The following is a 19,548-nucleotide window of genomic DNA, read 5'->3' on the forward strand; positions in this document are numbered from 1 at the left end:
TTTTAAAGATGGTGTGTTGTGTTTTTATGACAATAAGCCTTTGTAAACCTATTTATCTATACTATATATTTTGATAAGCCAAAATACGTGAAATTTAAATTAAAACATTATCGAATATAGCTGATATGTCTTTTTTATTTAAATGTATAACATGGCTTGTAGGTTGGACAACTTTAATGAATGAATTTACTTACACCACTTCAGGGAATTCAGGATAGAAACTCCTTTGTCTTTTATTCCAAAGACTTCATCCGAAGTATAACTGGTCAAACAAGCCTGGAAAGAAGCCGTGTTGACAAAGTAAGTGGTCCAACTAAATTGCTATGATGACAGTGTTGGCCTCTGGTCACCTGCAGCAGACTAGTATTCACCTGGAGCTCTAGTAACAGACAAAAAGTATCACCTGGGGTTCTAGTAACAGACACATCGTATCACCTGAAGCTGTAGTAACAGACACTTGTATCAGCTGGTGCTCTAGTAACAGACACATAGTATCACCTGGAGCTCTAGTAAGAGACACATAGTTTCACCTGGAGCTCTAGTACCAGACACATATTATCACCTGGTGCTTTAGTAACAGACACATTGTATCACCTGGAACTCTAGTAACAGACGCATAGTATCACCTGGAGCTCTTGCCACCTGCAGAGACAATATCACCTGGAGCTGCGAGGGGCGGTCCGAACTTCCACGCTCCGCCCCTTTCTACAAAGCGCATCTTTCAGGAAGAAACCCAATACAACTCCAAACTTTGGGACCGACTGTGTCGACCGACAAGGAAGGCTTTGGACTAAATAAGTGTGTATGCTGCTTTTGGACGGAAAGAACTATCACAATGATCATTAAAGAATTGTAAGTAGACCCTAATCGAGCAATACGAATGTAGGTACTATACTGGAATGAGAATGAAGCGCGATTTTCCCTGGATGTTTTCTGACGATCCGGATTCCCCACGAACAGTGAGGTCCGATCAATGTTAAATAAAAGGTGTAAAGCGTTCTTCATTGATTAAGGTTATACCTACTGATAGGTGAGTGTATCTAGTAGGTAGGTGAAGGCGAAGCACTTTCTATTACACACACACACACACACACACACACACACACACACACACACACACACTGTAGGCCTATATGTGTATATATATATATATATATATATATATATATATATATATATATATATATATATATATATATATGTATACATATGCACTCTATATAGAACATGTTGGCCCAGTTCAGGGTCACCTGAAAGCAGACCGGTGTTATTTTTCCGTTTCTTATTTTGAGGCATTTTCGAGGGTGATGTTTTCCCCTTACGAACCACCTAGGCAGTTTCCAGCAGGCACTAATAACGATCTCAACCTATTATGGGAGTCCTTCCTGACCAAAGTGAAATAATGTTTCCACAATTGTTTCAAGCAAGTATGATAAGTGATACTTTATCCTCGTTCACACTAGGCGGATGTAGACGACCAGTGGAGATGAATGAGTGCTGCTTGATGTCAACACAGTCTTTTCATGTTTCTTAAAGCCACTGTGAGGCTTTAAGCCAACAACACTGCCACACGGATCTGTTTCTAATGAAATATTCATGTCTCAGTGGACCAGCAACAGGTGGCCATTAAATGGCTACTGTATCATAGCACACAAGACAGACATGATGTAGGTTACACCTAGACACAAGATGGATATTTGCATGTGCTCATAGTGCGAGATACAACCTCCTTGATGAATAAAAGCCCCATTAATATACCTATCTAAAAGTGATCTTGGACTTCAACAACATCTCTGGCCCAAAATGACCTTAAGATGTAGAATAAATGATCAAAAGGGGGGTAACATAATGACTTATAAGGTATAACACATTAAATCAAACAAACTGAGGAGACAGGGTCACATGGATACTATAGTCTGAAGACCATAAACTCTTCCAAGATGCAATCCACTTCAACCAAAGGTCACACTGACTCAGCGCCGAGCCAGCATTTCACCATGCTAGGCCAATAGGTTTAACCCACCACTGCGTTTCCTCTTTCAGTGTTGATAGAGAAAATTCTAATGAATCTCCTTCTCATCTCTGTTTTATCCAGCCGTGTGGTCCTGCCCATATCCGTGGAAGAGGTAAGGACTCTATCTACTAACTCTCCAACATTCCTATGTCATCTATCTTTCTCTAGTTCCCTTCCTCTTCTCACCTTATCGCTCCCATTGCTTCCAAATAAACCATTCCATTATTTGGGCTTTAAACCTGAATAATGAGGTACTATGTCAGAAAGGTTTTCCTTTGTATGTTTTTATGCACAGATTTAAGCTTGCATAGGTTAAGGAGATTTTCATTCTGAGCTTCAACTGACAAGAGGAAAGCTTTGTGAATACAAAACAATAACAATTTGCCCAAGCAACCACTATTATATTAGAACATTGTTCTTCACAATGACCAGTCTATTTGTCCCATGAAGGCCGCTTTGGCGAGAACGATGAATGTTCAATGAACTCGGCTATACCTCAGCCAAACCAGAACTACTGGTATGCACCTCTGTGTACTTACTACCTGTTAAATACCAATGCCTTTTGTGTGATGGGAGTCATTTCAGGTAAAACGGGTTATCATGACTCAGGGAGGGAACGTAATGAATTAAACTGCAACTGAAAATGGGAATCATTGCCCATGGGTAAGCAATGAGGACTCCCCTACACGTGCATGACAGGATGGGTGTTTGAGTGGAGGCCACGAGGGCAAGGCCATCCTGCTGCCCATCCAGCTTGTTCCTTGGCTTCTTGGTGACACTGAGAAAGTCACGTTGCCTTAAGCAAATATCACAGTAAGCCAATGGGTTTTTTGTGTGTGCTTATAGAATGATTTAGGGTATTATAATGAGCTGTCTGTGATGCTCTGGCTACACTGTAGGATGTCAATTGTCACAGAGGGTACATGAGTTTTGGAACCACTAGCCTAGGGAAAACTATTAAGTCTGCTAGTGTGCTAGCCTAAGGGCTTTCGTTTCTTGGGATCAGCATTGGATCCAAAATCAATTGTTGATTCAGTACATATGGCTCTCTATGTTTAGGAAACATAGGATCTCGAATCTACTCCAGACCGCTTTGCGCTTTGAAAAGGTTATATCAACAGATTGCAATAATATAAAGGGTTAGAAATCAAAATAAATCAAATAAAAGGAAGTTGTGGAATTTATTCTGAATCACAGATGATAATAATCGTGATTATTAGATTCATCTAGTTATTTATTCATGCATTTTTCACCCCTACTTAGCCTACATTTACCATCGAGTCTTGAGTCTATGAAGTGAAATATTGTTAAAGAGCCATGCTTTTTAAGCCTGAGGGAGTATCAGTCTTGCTATACTTCATTCTTGTTTTAATCTAAAGCCCTCCCTTCCCCTCCTCTTGACCTCTTCATCCCAAAATCCTGTAACCGGGAAATTCCCCCCCACCACCACAATGTGCAAAGACGTTTCAAGGCATTTATTTAAGCTTTATTAAACAAAAAAAAGCCATTTGAGACACCCCTAGAAAGATTATATTGATCTTTTAGTATATCATAGCCATTGTTGACCAAACAAAATAAAATTCCCAGCCCCAAACAAAATAAGAAGCAGGTTACAAAAGGAGTTGTAGAGAACTTCTCACATTCACAGCAAAAGTAATATTTTTCTTGTGATTTGATCTACACAAACTCGATATCAAATGAAAGCTGAGACACTGATTCCAACAGTCCACTCCGCCGAACTAGAGGAAAAAAAAAAAGAATGAAAAAGTCAAAAACAAACTTCACTTTTTATTTTTACAACCAAAAATGATGTCTTACCTATTTAATTTTTATCCTCATGATTGTGTTTAATCACATAAAACCCCCATAAACGGATAATCCAGTGTCTGGCTAATATTTGCAACTAAACATTGTGTGTGCTAAGAGAGGGTTTCAGAAGAAATAGGTAAATTGCCTTCAACAACAACACACATTCTTCATCACTTTCTGATAGCCTTACTACTACTTTATTTGGCTTGGTGTAATTTAATTCTATTCGACCTGACCTTTTAAATTGAGGGGTCAGATGTCAAATTTGTAAATTGGGTTCTGAAGATATCTACCAGTTTGTATTTCATCAAGTTGATATTGTCAAATTTGCCTTGGATTGATTATTTGGAGATCTGCCTAAACCTACCTCTGCTAAAACCTCTATCTCTGCTCTACTTCACTTTATTGGCATCACAAATTGACCCATGTACTCACTCAACTCAGCTCTTGTCCTATGGCCCTATAGAGTAATAGGGTGACCAACTGATTTGCGCTAAGTGGTATTTAATCAAAACATGAAGTTTATTTCAGGCAGAAATGAAATCTTCAACTTATGCGTAGCATAAGTGGAATTTTTCACTCTTACCAAGTAGTATCCACATTGATTATTTCACTTGCGCAACAATCTCACAGGTTTTAACTTTTTTTTTTTTTTTTTTTCAATATTTCATGTTATTGCACTGACAGTTAACATTCCCAAAGTAAATATACTCTATTTACTTTGGGAATGTTATGTTCTAAATAAAACTCAGAAATAGGCCTAATTATGAGGATGTGATCTGATACCATGGCAAAGACTAACACACTGACTTGTCACCGCTTGCCGTTTCTTCAGACAAAAGCCAAAAGCGATCTGGTCCATATCTGGCTGAACCTGACCGACAGACCGGTATCATGAAACTGTTCAACTTGTCTTTGTTGTCGCTGTAGTCTATGATGGATCAGACAGGCGAGGCCAATGTGACACACGCACACACTGGTTCTACACGTCAAGTCACATTCCTGAGATCCTAGTCGATCACAGCAACCTACGGGAGCAACCACGCAGCAGAACCAAAAGCCCCCAGTCGGGTCAGTTCTGTGACTTCGCCAGAGATAGAAAGACTTCATCCAGGCTACTACTACACTGTATAAGGGCAAAAACCCTGCATCCAGGCTACTCTGTGTATGAGGGCTAAAACCCTGCATCCAAGCTACTCTGTGTATGAGGGCTAAAACACTGCATTCAGGCTACTCTGTGTATAAGGGCTTAGCGACTGCATCCAGGCTACTCTGGGTATGAGGGCTAGAGACTGCATTCAGACTACTCTGTATGAGGTCTTAAAGACCACACTGTATGAGGGCTTAGAGGTTGCTCTGTGTATGAGGGCTTAGAGTAGGCATCCATGCTTCTCTGTATGAGGGCTTACGCTATCCAGGCCTGGCAGGGCCCAACTTTATCATTAGGGGAACACGATGCATACCTCTGTATGCATCGTGTTGATGTGTTTAACGGTGTCCTGGTGATTCTGTGTTTTCTTTTAAAGCCCAACGCAGTCTCTTGGTCGCTGACTCAACCTTCTGTGGCACTGCCCATGTGACTCATGCATGCGGCATTAGTAACAGAGCGACTCCACGTCTCACCCCAGTGTGTGTGTGTGTGTGTGTGTGTGTGTGTGTGTGTGTGTGTGTGTGTGTGTGTGTGTGTGTGTGTGTGTGTGTGTGTGTGTGTGTGTGTGTGTGTGTGTGTGTGTGTGTGTGTGTGTGTGTGGTGGCCAGAGTTCGTAGTGGACAGGACTCTTTTGCTGAAGGGAAGGATTTGAAGTCTGAAGTCAGAAGTCAGTCAGTCCTTTACAGAAAATCTAATTATTGGGTTGGTCCGACTATGAGTGGATTATTAAGATGCATGGATACACCTTAGTTGGACTAAAATCTAACCAAATTGAGTTTCTCATAGTCTTATTAAGACCCCTAGATTATTAGATTGAGTTGCATAAAGGCTCAGTTATGCTCCCATTTCGTTCGTAAATAGAGACATACGTTATCAACGGTCTAAACCAGGGGTGTCAAACGTACGGCCCACGGGCCGGATCAGGCCCGCAAACGGGTTTAATCCGGCCCGTGGGCCGGATCAGGCCCGCAAACGGGTTTAATCCGGCCCGCGAGATGATTTTGTGAAGTACAGTATTGTAAAAGAAAATATATATATATATATAAAAAAAATAATATTTCTTTTTATAAAAATCCTTCCTAGCATTACATGGATTGCATTGACTGGCACTGATTAATTTGTTGTACATTGAACTAGTGGACAATTGTGTGTAACTGGAAGTCGCTTTGGAATGTAACGTAAAATGATCTGCTATTTTTCAATGAAGGAAACTTCTTAATGTGTCCACTAGAAGTCGCAATAGCAATTATGTTAAGCAAGCAAACTTTATACCGGGGCTGAGCAGGGAGCAAGTATAAACAGGTAGTGCAGCTAGCCCGGAGCTACCTAGTCGTTCTGCCTTATACTTTCAACATTATGCGCTTTGGCACTCTCATTGCCCCAAAATGTCTCTGTCAAAAAGACGAAAAGTGGACACAGAGTGCAGAGTTTTCCAAGAAAAATGGTCATCGTCCTTTTTATTCACGGAAGTAAATGGGAAACCTGTGTTTGGTGTGCTCACAGCATGTTTAATTTTACATAATTATGCCATATTTTTACCGGTCCGGCCCACTTGGGAATAGATTATCCTCCATGTGGCCCCTGAGCTAAAATGAGTTTGACACCCCTGGTCTAAACGTCACTGCCCTCATACTTTCATGCGTCTTTTACGTTGGAATGGACGTTGAGCAAAACATCCTCTAGAGGACATATGGACGAAATGAAATACGGACAAAATGTACGCAGAGTACGGACAGATTTTCTGTCCGCATCCGTATGCGTATCTAACATAGAGCATAACCTTTCATTCACACTACATGCGTCCGTCGACGGATCTCATTGACTTTGCATGGGGCGCTCTTGAAATGCATTGTGGGTCCGTCCGTTCTGTCGGCTCTGTGGCCTGAACATCACATGCAGACTCCCGCCGGAGGGGCTCTCCCGCCGGAGGACACACACGCCGGTGGCGGAGGTCCTCCGTCGGGAGTCCGCATACGGCCGAGAGGTCGGAACAATGGAGCGTCGGAGAAATGACATGGACCCGGTTCCGAACTGACAGCTGTCTACTGAAAACATCTTTCTCGAATGCCGCCTGAGTTTGTTGTTGCTGGTGACGTAAAGAGGTCAGCCGGTGGTTTTATTACCACTAGTTGAAAGGGGTACAGCGCCACCTATCGAACCGGGGTATGACATGCTTCGGCCAATGAATCGATTTTCTCACCGCCATGTATACTCGGACGATTGCAGTTGTCGAATTACGGAGCATAGTCGAACTATGGCTGTAATCTGATTAAGCTGTGCATGTAAACGTACTGAGTGTGGAAAAGAGGGGGAAATGGTTAACTGAGGTCAGGATCTGTGGTCACATGGTGCTGTGTCCCTGCCCCCTGCATGTAGCTGTTGTCCCAAACTTTTCAGCTTTGTTTTGCTTGTGCGTGTGTCATTGTTGCATTTCTTGTGTATCTCCCTGATGTGTGTGTGCAGTACCAGGTGGGTCAGCTGTACGCCGTGGCGGAGGCCAGTAAGAACGAGACGGGCGGGGGCGAGGGCGTGAAGGTGCTGGTCAACGAGCCCTATGAGAAGGACGGGGAGAAGGGGCAGTACACGCACAAGATCTACTACCTGCAGAGGTAGGGCCCGGGACAGATCATTGTTTTCTATTCATCACTAGGATGGATCCTTTGTCATACGCTGAAGGGGTCGCTATGAAGGAATGAATTGGGTCTGCTCATCGGCTTTAAAAGGTGTATAGTGTGACCTGGACTCATAATTATTATGATCACATGAGCATGGGGGAAGAAGAGGTGTCGCTCCATTCTGAATCAATTTATTTTTATCCGCAGTAAAGTTCCAAAATTTCTTCGTGTGATGGCACCCAAAGGTTCTCTTGAGGTTCACGAGAAGGCCTGGAATGCCTATCCATATTGTCGAACAAGTAAGACACACACACACACACACACACACACACACACACACACACACACACACACACACACACACACACACACACACACACACACACACACACACACACACACACACACACACACACACACAGGTGTATGTGGCCGGTGGATTTGGCCCGTTTGTGAGGACCCAAGGATAACTATTGAAGTTCAGACATAAATCAGCCCTGATTTATGATGGTGATGAATTCTAGATGGATTCGGCATTGGTGATTAATTGATATCCATTATGAAAGTGTTTAGCAGCTCCCATAGCTGTATCTTTTGTCTAACCTAGGTACGTGCATATTAACGGGCCTGGTTGGGCATAAGTATTTTGTGTGTGAACTCTGAATGCTGAGGCTGTATTTCGAAAAGTATTCACACAGAGTGGATTTTAATGGCTCGCCAGCTGCCCTGTGTAGTGACGTGTCAATACTGCCAGAGGCTGTCGGTTGAATACAAATCCTGATTTTCACCTCGACAATGTCAACAATTAACCTGGTGTCTAATTAGAAAACCTTCAACAGGCTGATGAATATTTATCTTTATTACTGTGACTGCAGTTTAAACAATGAATTTATTTCACCAAAAACATCCCCTCTTATGTTGGGGAAACTGATCAGCAGCTGGTTGCACCAGCAGAACGTAAGGTCCAACTTAGGCTACGTTGAACGTAAATCACCCAAACGTTCGACTTTACACTCTACTAAAAAAATAGCAGTTGCACCAAGCAGATAGTTTCAACGTAACACTAAGTTATAACTTATCTTTTACACCTCCCCTCTAGCTGGTGTAAGTTCCATACTAACGATAAAGAACCGTTAAAAGAAAAAAAGGTAAAAAGATTTCAACACTAACGCAGGGTAAAGATGGCTATTCGTTTTGAGCAATGGGAAGAGGAGTTTCAATGCGATTTGCGCCGGGAACGGATTGTCCGTGACCGTATCGATCCATTTCTTTATTATGATGATGTTGAATTATATGCACGATTTCGGTTTTGCCGGGCGGAATATTATATTTATTTATTTATTATAAAATCCGCCATCAAATAGCTTAACCTCACGCCTATACCGTCCAAGCAAATTTTAGAGAATAAATGACTGAAACTGTTTTGTTTGCCCTCTCATTTGGGTGTTAACGCGTCTTCACTCGGGTAAGGTGGACACTTGCCGGTATTTCCTGTTTACATTGTTATCTGTCAATGATTGGCTTGAAATTATCTAAACGTCATTAAAAGCGACACTAGTACCGTTTACGCACTACCAGTAACGTTACAACTTAAGTGATGGTGGTGCAACCAAAATTTAGAACACCTTTAGTTTGACACTAGCTACGTCGAGCGTAGGGCTACGGCGGACTTTACACCCGAACTTACGATCGGCTTTACGTTCTGCTGGTGCAACCGACTGCAGAACCTTTGACCCTCATGTGGCGATTTCAGTCAGGCAGTTTACAAAGTTTAAAAACCTAATATCATATATCATACACATGAACAAGCTTGGAGAATATAAACATCAAGTTAGAATACTGACTGCGCTCGACCGACATTAAAGAGTGTTGTACTCCTTCTGCCAGGGCAGAACTATTCTCATAGTATTGGTGAAATACTACAAATGTAAAGGAGTGTGTTTCTTCTCTTTCCTTTCCTGACCCGTCTGTCTGCTGTGACCTCCCTCTCCCAACACTGATCCAGTTCTAACTGTAAGTACTGCATCCCTGGTCTGGTCCCTGAGTTTCCTGTTAAGCTTCATATTATTTTGTAAGAATGGAACAGAACCCCTATTTCATACAAATGTATATGTATATATATATATATACACACACACACACACACACACACACACACACACACACACACACACACACACACACACACACACACACACACACACACACACACACACACACACACACACACACACACACACACACGTGTGTGTGTGTATACGTATGTATCCACACACGTGTATGTGTATATATATATATATATATATATATATATATATATATATGTATATGTATATGTATATGTATATGTATATGTATGTATATATGTGTATATATATTGGTACGACCCACACCAACTTTGGGACATTGTCTTTATGCAATGAGTGTGGTGCATGAGATGTTTTCTGTGAAATGCGCCACAAACTGTGGCGAACTAGGAGTGTTCAAGAAGCTTAAAGCTTTCTCGGACACAGACTTCCCAATCAGCCATGAGCCAGGCTGAGCTCCTCACGTCCACTGTGTCCTCGCCGCCGGAGTCCCTTTTTTGTGACTTTGAAGTTCCGAGGGAAAGCCACGACCATGTCAAGAAGAGATTGGAACTTGAATTCAGAGCAGAGTAGAACCTTCACAAACTGGTTACAGGAGACTGGCAGCAACATAGTCTCTTGCACCAGTTGTTTCTAAATTATAGTCTGGACCCTCTTCAGTGTCAGGACAAGCATGCCAGACACGCCTCAGCGGTGACGTTGGGCCTGGTTGGTTGTTGGAACAAGACGTTGTCTCAAATTGTAGGACTATAGGCCCACACTCAACACAGTAGCAGTGCATCCTTTTGGTTCATTTTTATTTGTTTGTTCCTGTAACTATATAATTAACAAAGGTTACTGAAGGATTAGATAAACGGACACCACAGTGATTTTTGGTTGCTTGAGGGTAGCTCTATTGTAATGGAGAGGCATTCCAAGCTGCCCTGGACCACTGCACAGAGCCTAGTCGAGCCAAGCCAGCACATGCGTACGGAAATGGGTCATGTGTTGCAAGACATTTTACCACCTATTGCTTTTTAGCTGAAAGATGAGACTGTAACTAGATTAAATCAGTCTTGCAATGTCAAGCTTGATTTCACGTGTGTGTGTGTGTGTGTGTGTGTGTGTGTGTGTGTGTGTGTGTGTGTGTGTGTGTGTGTGTGTGTGTGTGTGTGTGTGTGTGTGTGTGTGTGTGTGTGTGTGTGTGTGTGTGTGTGTGTAGAACTAACTTACTTTATCAACCCCCTCCTCCACAGAATGAATACATGGGTGAGAACTTCTTCATCAAGATTGAGACGTGGCACAAGCCCGACATGGGACAGACGGACAATGTAAGACGACTCAACGTGGACTAAAAGCCTGTAGTCCCAACGACACGTTGCACAGTATACTAAGTGTTACTGAATTTAAAATGATTCCATTGCTTCTGTAGTCTATTTTCGGGCCTTTTTAATGTTTCAAAAAGGTTGCACATGCAATAGCATGCATTGAACTTACAGATGGCAATTTTTGTTCATATTTACATCTCATCCTACGTTTTCAAAACAAGATAAATTTGAGTGGACCAGGATTAATCCATATCACATAACTGGTTTAAGGGTTAGTTTTTCTTTAATATCCATTGTAACCATTGAGGTGCATGACCCCCTTGCAGGTTCACGGACTAGACCCTGATGACTGGAAGAAGGCAGAGGTGATTCACATCGACATCGCTGACCGAACTCAAGTAGGACAAAAGGTAGGTTTAGGTGAGATGCAGCTTTCAGCTTTGCTTGGTGTCTCTAACACCTTTGTGGGTACCCTAGCTCTGTTTCAAGGTATTTAGGTTGTTTTTAAAACTTTTTGTTGATATTGTTTATGCAGGATTACAAGCCGGATGAAGATCCTGCCACCTTCGTATCAAAGAAGACCAGCCGAGGGCCCCTGGGACCTAACTGGAAGGTACCAGTATTCTGTCCCATTCTGTGATGCTCTTATTTGTGCTAGGTAACTTCATGTGCAGAATTCTTTGTACCTAATATTGCTTTGAAAACTCTGGTTGTGAGTTCACCATCAGGACATATAATAAAGTTTGGCAGTTGCTATAAAATAATGTTTGACAACAAAATAGCTGTTTTATATTACCAAACATCGTTTTTTCAGACAGAGCTGAAGAACAATTTGGCCTGTCCTCACATGTGTGCTTACAAGCTTGTAACGGTCCATTTCAAATGGAGAGTAATTCAAGGCAAAATGGAGAATTTAATCCATAAGGTAAATAACTTTTTCTCTCCTTGTTCCCATTGTGTTGCTTTGGTCCTCCATCTCACTCATTCTCTCTCCTTTACACCCGGCCCCCTCCTCCTCTTCACAGCAAGAGGCACGTTTGTTTAACAACTTCCACAGGCAGCTGTTCTGCTCGTTGGACCAGTGGGTGGAGCTGTCCATGGACGACATCAGGCGCATGGAGGAGGAGACCCAGAAGGAGCTGGACAAGGTAAGCTCTGCTCTCTGTACTTGGTACAAGTTGGGCGGTAGAGCGGCTTGGCTGGTGACCATAAGGTTGCTTGTTCGATCCCTGCTTCGCGAGACACCTGCTGCTGTCGAGCTTGCTTTCATCTTGCATGGTTGACTCTGCCGTCGCTGTGTGACTGTGCATGAATGGGTTAATGTCAAGCAATATTGTAAAGCGCTTTGGATAAAAGCGCTATATACAACACGCCTTGTACCAGGCGGTCCACTCAAATTTACCACTCGATTTACCTTTTTTTTTCTTCTCCTCCCACTCTATTAGTTTGGTACAACACGCCTTGTACCAGGCGTGTTGTACCAAACTAATAGAGTGGGAGGAGAAGAAAAAAAAAGGTAAATCGAGTGGTAAATTTGAGTGGACCGCCTGGTACAAGGTGTGTTGTACCAAACTAATAGAGTGGGAGGAGAGTCAAGGAGGATGCACGTTTTAATTTCTCCTAACCTATAACCTATTAACCAAGCCAGTGAGTTCATAGATGAGTCACTCTGAAGGTGTGCTCCCACATGCCATTTAAAAGCACTTCTCACATTCACCATTCACATGTTCTCTTCTGCAAACACCAAATCTACGAGTAGACTAGACTTGTTGTATGAGTCACACATCTATTTTGTCCGGCCAAACGATTCTTGTTACATGGTTTTGACAAATGAATGTGTTAAAAAGAGACACTGTGTTTTCTGCACTTATTTCTTTGCCTGGCGACTATTATTATGAAATGCTCTTCCTTATATACAAGCTTTGGTGCATAAATGTTACTACTTCACATGCTCATGAAGGCGTGCACTCACATGAACAGGTGTCGTTCATTAAACTAGCCGTTTAAGACGATAACAAATACATTGGCATGAAGCCCATTGACAGATTTTGGGGTGTTTTGCTCCAGCACCGTTCCGTGACATTGTGTTTCCTTTTTTTTAGATGAGAGCAGAGGGAGAAATCAAAGGCATGGTGGACGATGGAGAATGACCTGCCCACAATGTGAGTCTGTTCCTGATTCTAAGCCTTACCCTGCCATACAATATAAAGTTGAGAAACTGCACCATCTCTTGGCCAGTACTGGTTATTGCAGCTTTTTCTTTATCAAATTTGCTGAATTCATATACATTTGTCACTCACCATACAGACTATGGCAAGTCCCCTGACAACTGTGAACTGTTTGATTTGGTCACTTATTTAATCAAGATTGGTTCATCACTCTCATTGTTTCTTTGCAGTGCCCACTCTGACCCAGAAGACCTCAGCTATCGTCTAGCGATCTACATACTTTGCATCAAACACTTGGGATTAGCATCACAGAGGCCCCAGTTTTGTCCATCCAGTTGAAGTTACTCTCACTTGAAGTCTGACACTACGGCTTATGCTACAGCTGTAGCATACTATTTTCAAATGGAGTATGAAGATTGATTTATTTAATATGAAGATTGTAATGACCTTGGCTGATGTCAAGCCCTTCCTTACCTGGTTACTGATATCACATTCAACTTGTGTTTTAATTACGACTAATGTTATTTGGGATTTTTGGTTATTCTTATTCTGTATTTTTCAATTGTAAGTAGATGATTGAGTGCTTTGGGGAAACCGTTTACAGGCAGTCTAACGGAGCGACATTCAGATGTGTTTCAGTCTCCGTCGCAAAGCACTCAGTGTTGGTTTCTGTTGGGTTTAAATGGGCTTCATATGTTCAGTATTGTTTTTAAAGTTGACAAGTGGATTAGCAAAGGGTTTAACTCCCAAACAGCTATCAATTATTTTATTTTTATATAATGAGTCCTAGTCATTGAATTAAACAGTTGTACATTTGGGACGAGCATCAGAGGAAGGTTCTGCTGCAACTATTCTGAATCCTGCCTTGTGAGCTTGAACTCGCAAGAAAATAAATATCTCACTGGATTAAACGGTATTTAATTACGTGTTTTTGCTCATGTGATTAAATAATTGTATTGGATCCACCACTAGTGGTATCATTTGTTGAACATACAAATAATCACTTCCCTTTAGTCATTAGTTTAATCTATGCTTCTGTCTTTACAGACAAAACAAGTGGGTAAAATGAAATATGATGATATATATAAATAGAAAATGCGGTGAGTGCTGTAGTACAAAGTGCGGTTGAAAATATTTTTTAATAAAGCCACATAGATAAAGACATAAAGAAATTTTAAGAGTTCAAAAGACTAAATGGAGTAAACAATGTAAACATGCACACCATTCAAGTGAATCTAAATGGTTGGAAACAAATAAAGTGACAGCTAAATGAAAAGCGCAAAACATTGCTAAAAATGCAGAAAATGTAAAATGAATTGAACTGATGCATCTGAAAGGTCAAATGTATTGCCCTTCACTGCTGAAAAATCGGAAAGGTCAAATGTATTGCAGTGCACTGTTGAAAAACCTTGAAACTGAAATCGAAAACTGACGCTGAATAACATTACCTGAAGTAGCAAGTGCTTAAATACATTCTTACAAAATCTGGAAGCTAAACTGTAATACTGTCAAAGCTGAAAGATAGTAGTAGTAGTGGTACTAGCTGTAGTAGTAATGGTAGTAGTTACTGAAGTAGTAGTAGTCGCTGAAGTAGTAGTAGTAGTAGCTGTAGGGTTTGGGTTAGTAATAGTGGTTACAGGCTGCCATTCAGACATGTTGCCAGTCCGACATGCCGCCATTTTGACTTGCCCCCATTCCGACACCTTTTTAGTTCCGCCATTCCGACAAATGTGTTCAACCAAAAAGTAGCCATTTCAGTATTATTTATCTGCAATTAATTTGACTAATTCCACAGGGCGTGCGCTTATTTAACCTGCCCTGGCAGGGAATGTATAAATATTCTATGAAACTTAAAACTGGAACATTTATTCGTTAGAGTTGGATTTAAACTCAATGCAGGACCACCATTGGAATGGATTGGACGAACATTGGAACAAAATTTATTGTTTGGAGTGCCACTGCAGAACGAATCAAGGAATAGGCGCAGTTAACTTCATATCGGCAAAAAGGCAATACAATGCGCTTTACAAAGGAGAAAGGCAAGAATATAGCACGCCCCAGACCCACTCCTTTCCACACAAATTCTCAAAGGGGATCAATATAAAGATTATACAATATCCCTGACCTTTTTTTTTTTTACCGATAGGTTTCCCCAAAAAAGGGCCAGTAAATAGGCTATTCCCTCGCGGGCCGGATCCGTGTGTGTGTGTGAGCCGTGTGCGTGTGCGTGTGCGTGTGCGTGCGTGTGTGTGTGTGTGTGTGATGTCGAGATGTCGAGATGTCAACCTCGTAGAGCTCCGAAAACATGTCCTCAACACAGAGACAAATTAGCCTCCATATTTGTAGGAGTGAATTTGCTCCAAAATCGATTTGTTTGCTGACAGCCTGCTGCTGTGGAATTGCGGACAGGTGTCATCAAATTTGGCCCGTGTGATTGGCAACGCCTTTAAGGTGGGAACGGTGCGGTTCATCTCGTCAGTTCAAGTATTGTTCATGATGGAATAAAGATCAGTTCAACGGGAGCATTGGTGCCAGGCAGCCAGTGGCGGTTCTAGAGATTTTGCCCTGGGGTGGCAGAGGGGGGGCAATGGGTCCAGAGGGGGGGCGGAGGTGCGGGGAGCAATTTATGGGGAAAAAAATAGTTCTAACTCACAGTCATATAACAATTGTTTGTAACACCAAGGAAAACTGATTACACTACCTCATCAGTGTTTTCTATAATTGCATAAGAATTCCTTCAGAATGTGAATGATCAACATCCATTCAGATGCCATATCTATGGTCATTAAGGTAAATGGTAAAATGACGCGTGCCAAACATAAAATCATGTCTGCACTGTGTAGGAGCCATTTCTTTATTTTCCCTTGAGTTAATTTACCTGCCATGTCTATTAATCCCTTTTGTATATTGGTGGTTTTGAATATTCAGCTTTGGGCTCCCAGTCAGCCACTTCCTCAGGTGCTCTCCCAGTAGAAGAATAGATAAATACAAGTGTTTATGTCTGCTAGTCCTGCAGGACATTTGCCCTTGAGACAAATAAACCTAGCCTCATACTGTTAGTACTTCTACATGCAACCATTTTGAAAGGTCTGCATATATTTTTTACAAGTTCATCTTTTTCTAGGTAATGAAGTCAGTCTTGAAGAAAGGATACATTTTAACCATAACACTTTATTTTTGGCAGAAGACTGGAATTGACAACAGTAACAGAATCTCTCTCACACACACACACACACACACACACACACACACACACACACACACACACACACACACACACACACACACACACACACACACACCATTTAAGGTTCACATATTTGGGGCCTGTTCGATTCTGTTCTATTGAAAAAAAAAATACAGAAAAGTCATGTGTAAACACTCGTACTACTGAATAGTACCATCAGTCATACAACAGGAATACTGAAAACTTCATCCATATCAAGGTTAATCCATGAACTACAATGTATGTCTAAATATGAACACACTGTCTCTCCCCCCTCCCTTCTCTGTCAGGCACACACACATGGCCCTCTCATTCTATTCAAAATTAATTTCAGAAAAAACATCTTAGGGTCATTCTCTTCAGTTCAGTTCTATTCTGTTCAGACAAAAATACTTAATTAAGAACATCAAAAAGTCTGAACATTGATTATAATCCACCAGTCCTAATAAGTATCACACAGGAGGCTTCATCCATCAAGTGCTTAAGACAACTTCAGTCGGCTGTTTTTGTGTTTTGCAGCAAACCGCTCTACAAAGACATTTAGGTCAAGTGCTTTAGCTCTCTCTTTTTCGATACTCAGCACTGCTAAATTTGATAATCGTTCAGCACTGATTGTTGACCGCAGGTGGTCTTTAACCAGTTTCAGGACCGAAAAGCTGCGTTCGCAGCCGGCAGTGGTGACCGGGAGAACAGCTGCTATTATACACAACCGGTACAGCTCGCACATAACTTCTTTAAATGGCTCCAAACATTTAATGAAACCACTGACTGAGGATGGACTGTTTTCTGTTCCTTTATATTTTTCCAGAAGTCGTTTTGCTTGCCTAATTTCATTGGCCAAGTCTTCGGTGTTTGCACTATACTCTCCACCTAACAGATTAATTAGGTCCTCCCTCAAAAATGAATCACTGTTAGGATTTAGACCCTGAATCCCCCTCATTATATTGATGTTAGCCTTGGAGAAGCGCTTCTCCATCTCAGTAATTAATTGATCAATGATTGGAAGATATATTTGTCGTCTAAAGGCATCTTTGCCATCAACCTCCCCTCTCTGTCCCAGTGTTGAGGTCACGACGCTGTCATTTAGTGTTTTTGCCTGTTTTTTTACCCTTTTCAACCTAACAGCCACTGGGATTCTGCAACTTTCACATGTTTGCTTAACTGTCTCCCACATTTCATCAAACCGCCTGTGGTTGCTGCGATGTTCATCCAAAGTCTGCCCAAGACATTCCACCATATCTACAGCCTTCAATAAATCAGTGTTTGGTGACTGAAGGAGATCACTGACATATTTTGTCTCACCCAACACTGTTCTAAAGACTGTCAGTAGTCCAATGAAGTTTAGGTCAATCTGATGAAACAGACCCCTTGCCTTAACAGCTCTCTCAGAGTCGGACTCATTAGCCACATCATCCAAAACTGTCAATACAGCTGTCAAACGATCCATTATGTTTCGGCATGCCGTATAGTGGCACGCCCACCTGGTGTCGCTGAGGCTGGGCAGCTCCCTAGGTGGACCTTGAAACATTTCTGTTTGTTTTTGCAGCCACTTCTCATGGACATACGAGCCAGACATAAACACATACAAATGTTGAAGCAAGGAGAAAAACTCTCCAGCTTCTGGAACTTTTTTGACACAATCCACCAACACCAGATTTAGGCAATGTGCATTGCAATGCACATAGAATGCATGTTTTGCCTCCTTCTTAATCCTCGTCTGGACTCCCGAGCAAGTCCCACTCATCACTGATGCGCCATCGTATCCCTGACCGACAAGGTTTTCCCTGTATTCAAGACCAAATTTCGTCAAACAAGCAATGATCATGCTAGCCAAGCTCCCTGCATCCAAGTGTTTTGCTTCCGAAAACCCCAGAAAACTCTCACGTACCGCACCATCATAATAATACCTCAGGACAATGGACATTTGCTCCTTTTTACTTATATCTTTTGTCTCATCTGCCATAACTGAGAAATACTTACTGGCTTTAACTTCATCCATAATTTCACCCAGTACCATTTCTGCTAAGTTGTCCAGGATCTCATTTTGAATCGCTTTGGATGTGTAAGTTGCGTTTCTAGGTCCCTCTTTTAACCTTTTTTTAATAAAGGGATCATGCTTACTCACCAGATTTAAAATTTCACGAAAATTTCCCTGGTTTTTTGATGTCTCTGATTCCCTATGACCACGTTGGGCAATGTTTTGTGTGGCTGTGAGGAGCAGCACTTCACCTAGAGTTTTTAAGTAATGCTTATTTTCTTCAATTTGATCTTTATTTGTTTTGCTGATCATACCCAGGACTGATGTTTTGTTTTTTGCCATTTTTTGGTATTCTCCCCATGCCATCATCGCATTTGCATGTGCCTCTGACTTACTGTGCAAACTAAACCCCCCATCTTTGTTAGTGGCCTTTTTCCAATTGGAGTAACCCCCCATTGATGAAAAAACAGTGCCCTGCCCTTTTGAACAGCCAAAATGCCTGCAAGCAAAACAATACGCTGCATTTTGTGCTTGTGAATATTCTAACCATGTGTGTTCAGCATACCAGTCCTTGCGGAAAGATCGCAGTGCACAGCCTTGCATGGTCTTGGGAAAGGCTTTCAGGTGTGGCTGTGTTGGTCCTTCCAACTTTGTCTTTGATATATCTATAAGTAGAGAGAGAAACTCAACACACTAGTGCAGTGAGGGAAACACTGACACATACAGTACCTGAGAGGCTAATGCATATTTAATTAATGGACAAGTTCAATATGCAACTTCAATGTGCAAAAGAAAATTGTAAAGCCTATATTGCTATTGCCCATGTCATCAAAAGACAAAACATACAAATATGGCTCATGAGCTTCATGATCTCTCAAACCCCCCAAACCACTAGTTCTAACTCAAAGGTTGAGCAACACTGCTCTGACATACCATGAGCTCCAGGTGGAAGCTCACGCTCCTCCTCTCCTTCATGCCCCTGATGCCGCTCACACTCCTCTCCCTTCTGCTGCTGCTCCTCCTCTCCCTCCAGATGATGCTCACACTCCTCCTCTCCTTCATGCTCCTGATGCTGTTCACGCTCCTCCTCTCCCTCCTGCTGCTGCTCCTCCTCACCCTCCAGATGCTGCTCACTCTCCTCCTCTCCCTCATGCTGCAGATGCTGCTCACGCACCTCCTCTCCCTCCTGCTCCT

General features: G+C 42.0%; 2 protein-coding genes across 2 annotated transcripts in view; one reads left to right on the plus strand and one right to left on the minus strand.

The window, feature by feature from the left end:
* Positions 1–19,548, minus strand: part of LOC130406523 (transcription factor Adf-1-like) — a 243,911-nt gene that overhangs the window by 133,129 nt on the left and 91,234 nt on the right. The gene's annotated exons all lie outside the window — the stretch shown is intronic.
* LOC130406531 (phosphatidylinositol transfer protein alpha isoform-like) lies at positions 507–14,927 on the plus strand. The gene is made up of 12 exons (XM_056612162.1): positions 507–852; positions 2,096–2,126; positions 7,437–7,582; positions 7,796–7,887; positions 9,594–9,601; positions 10,911–10,985; positions 11,309–11,392; positions 11,518–11,595; positions 11,797–11,907; positions 12,008–12,130; positions 13,085–13,144; positions 13,381–14,927. The coding sequence occupies exons 1-11, from the start codon at positions 836–838 to the stop codon at positions 13,130–13,132; spliced, it is 813 nt and encodes a 270-aa protein (XP_056468137.1). The 5' UTR covers positions 507–835; the 3' UTR covers positions 13,133–13,144; positions 13,381–14,927.

The sequence above is a fragment of the Gadus chalcogrammus genome, chromosome 16, assembly GCF_026213295.1.
Source record: "Gadus chalcogrammus isolate NIFS_2021 chromosome 16, NIFS_Gcha_1.0, whole genome shotgun sequence".
Taxonomy (NCBI): Eukaryota; Metazoa; Chordata; class Actinopteri; order Gadiformes; family Gadidae; genus Gadus; species Gadus chalcogrammus.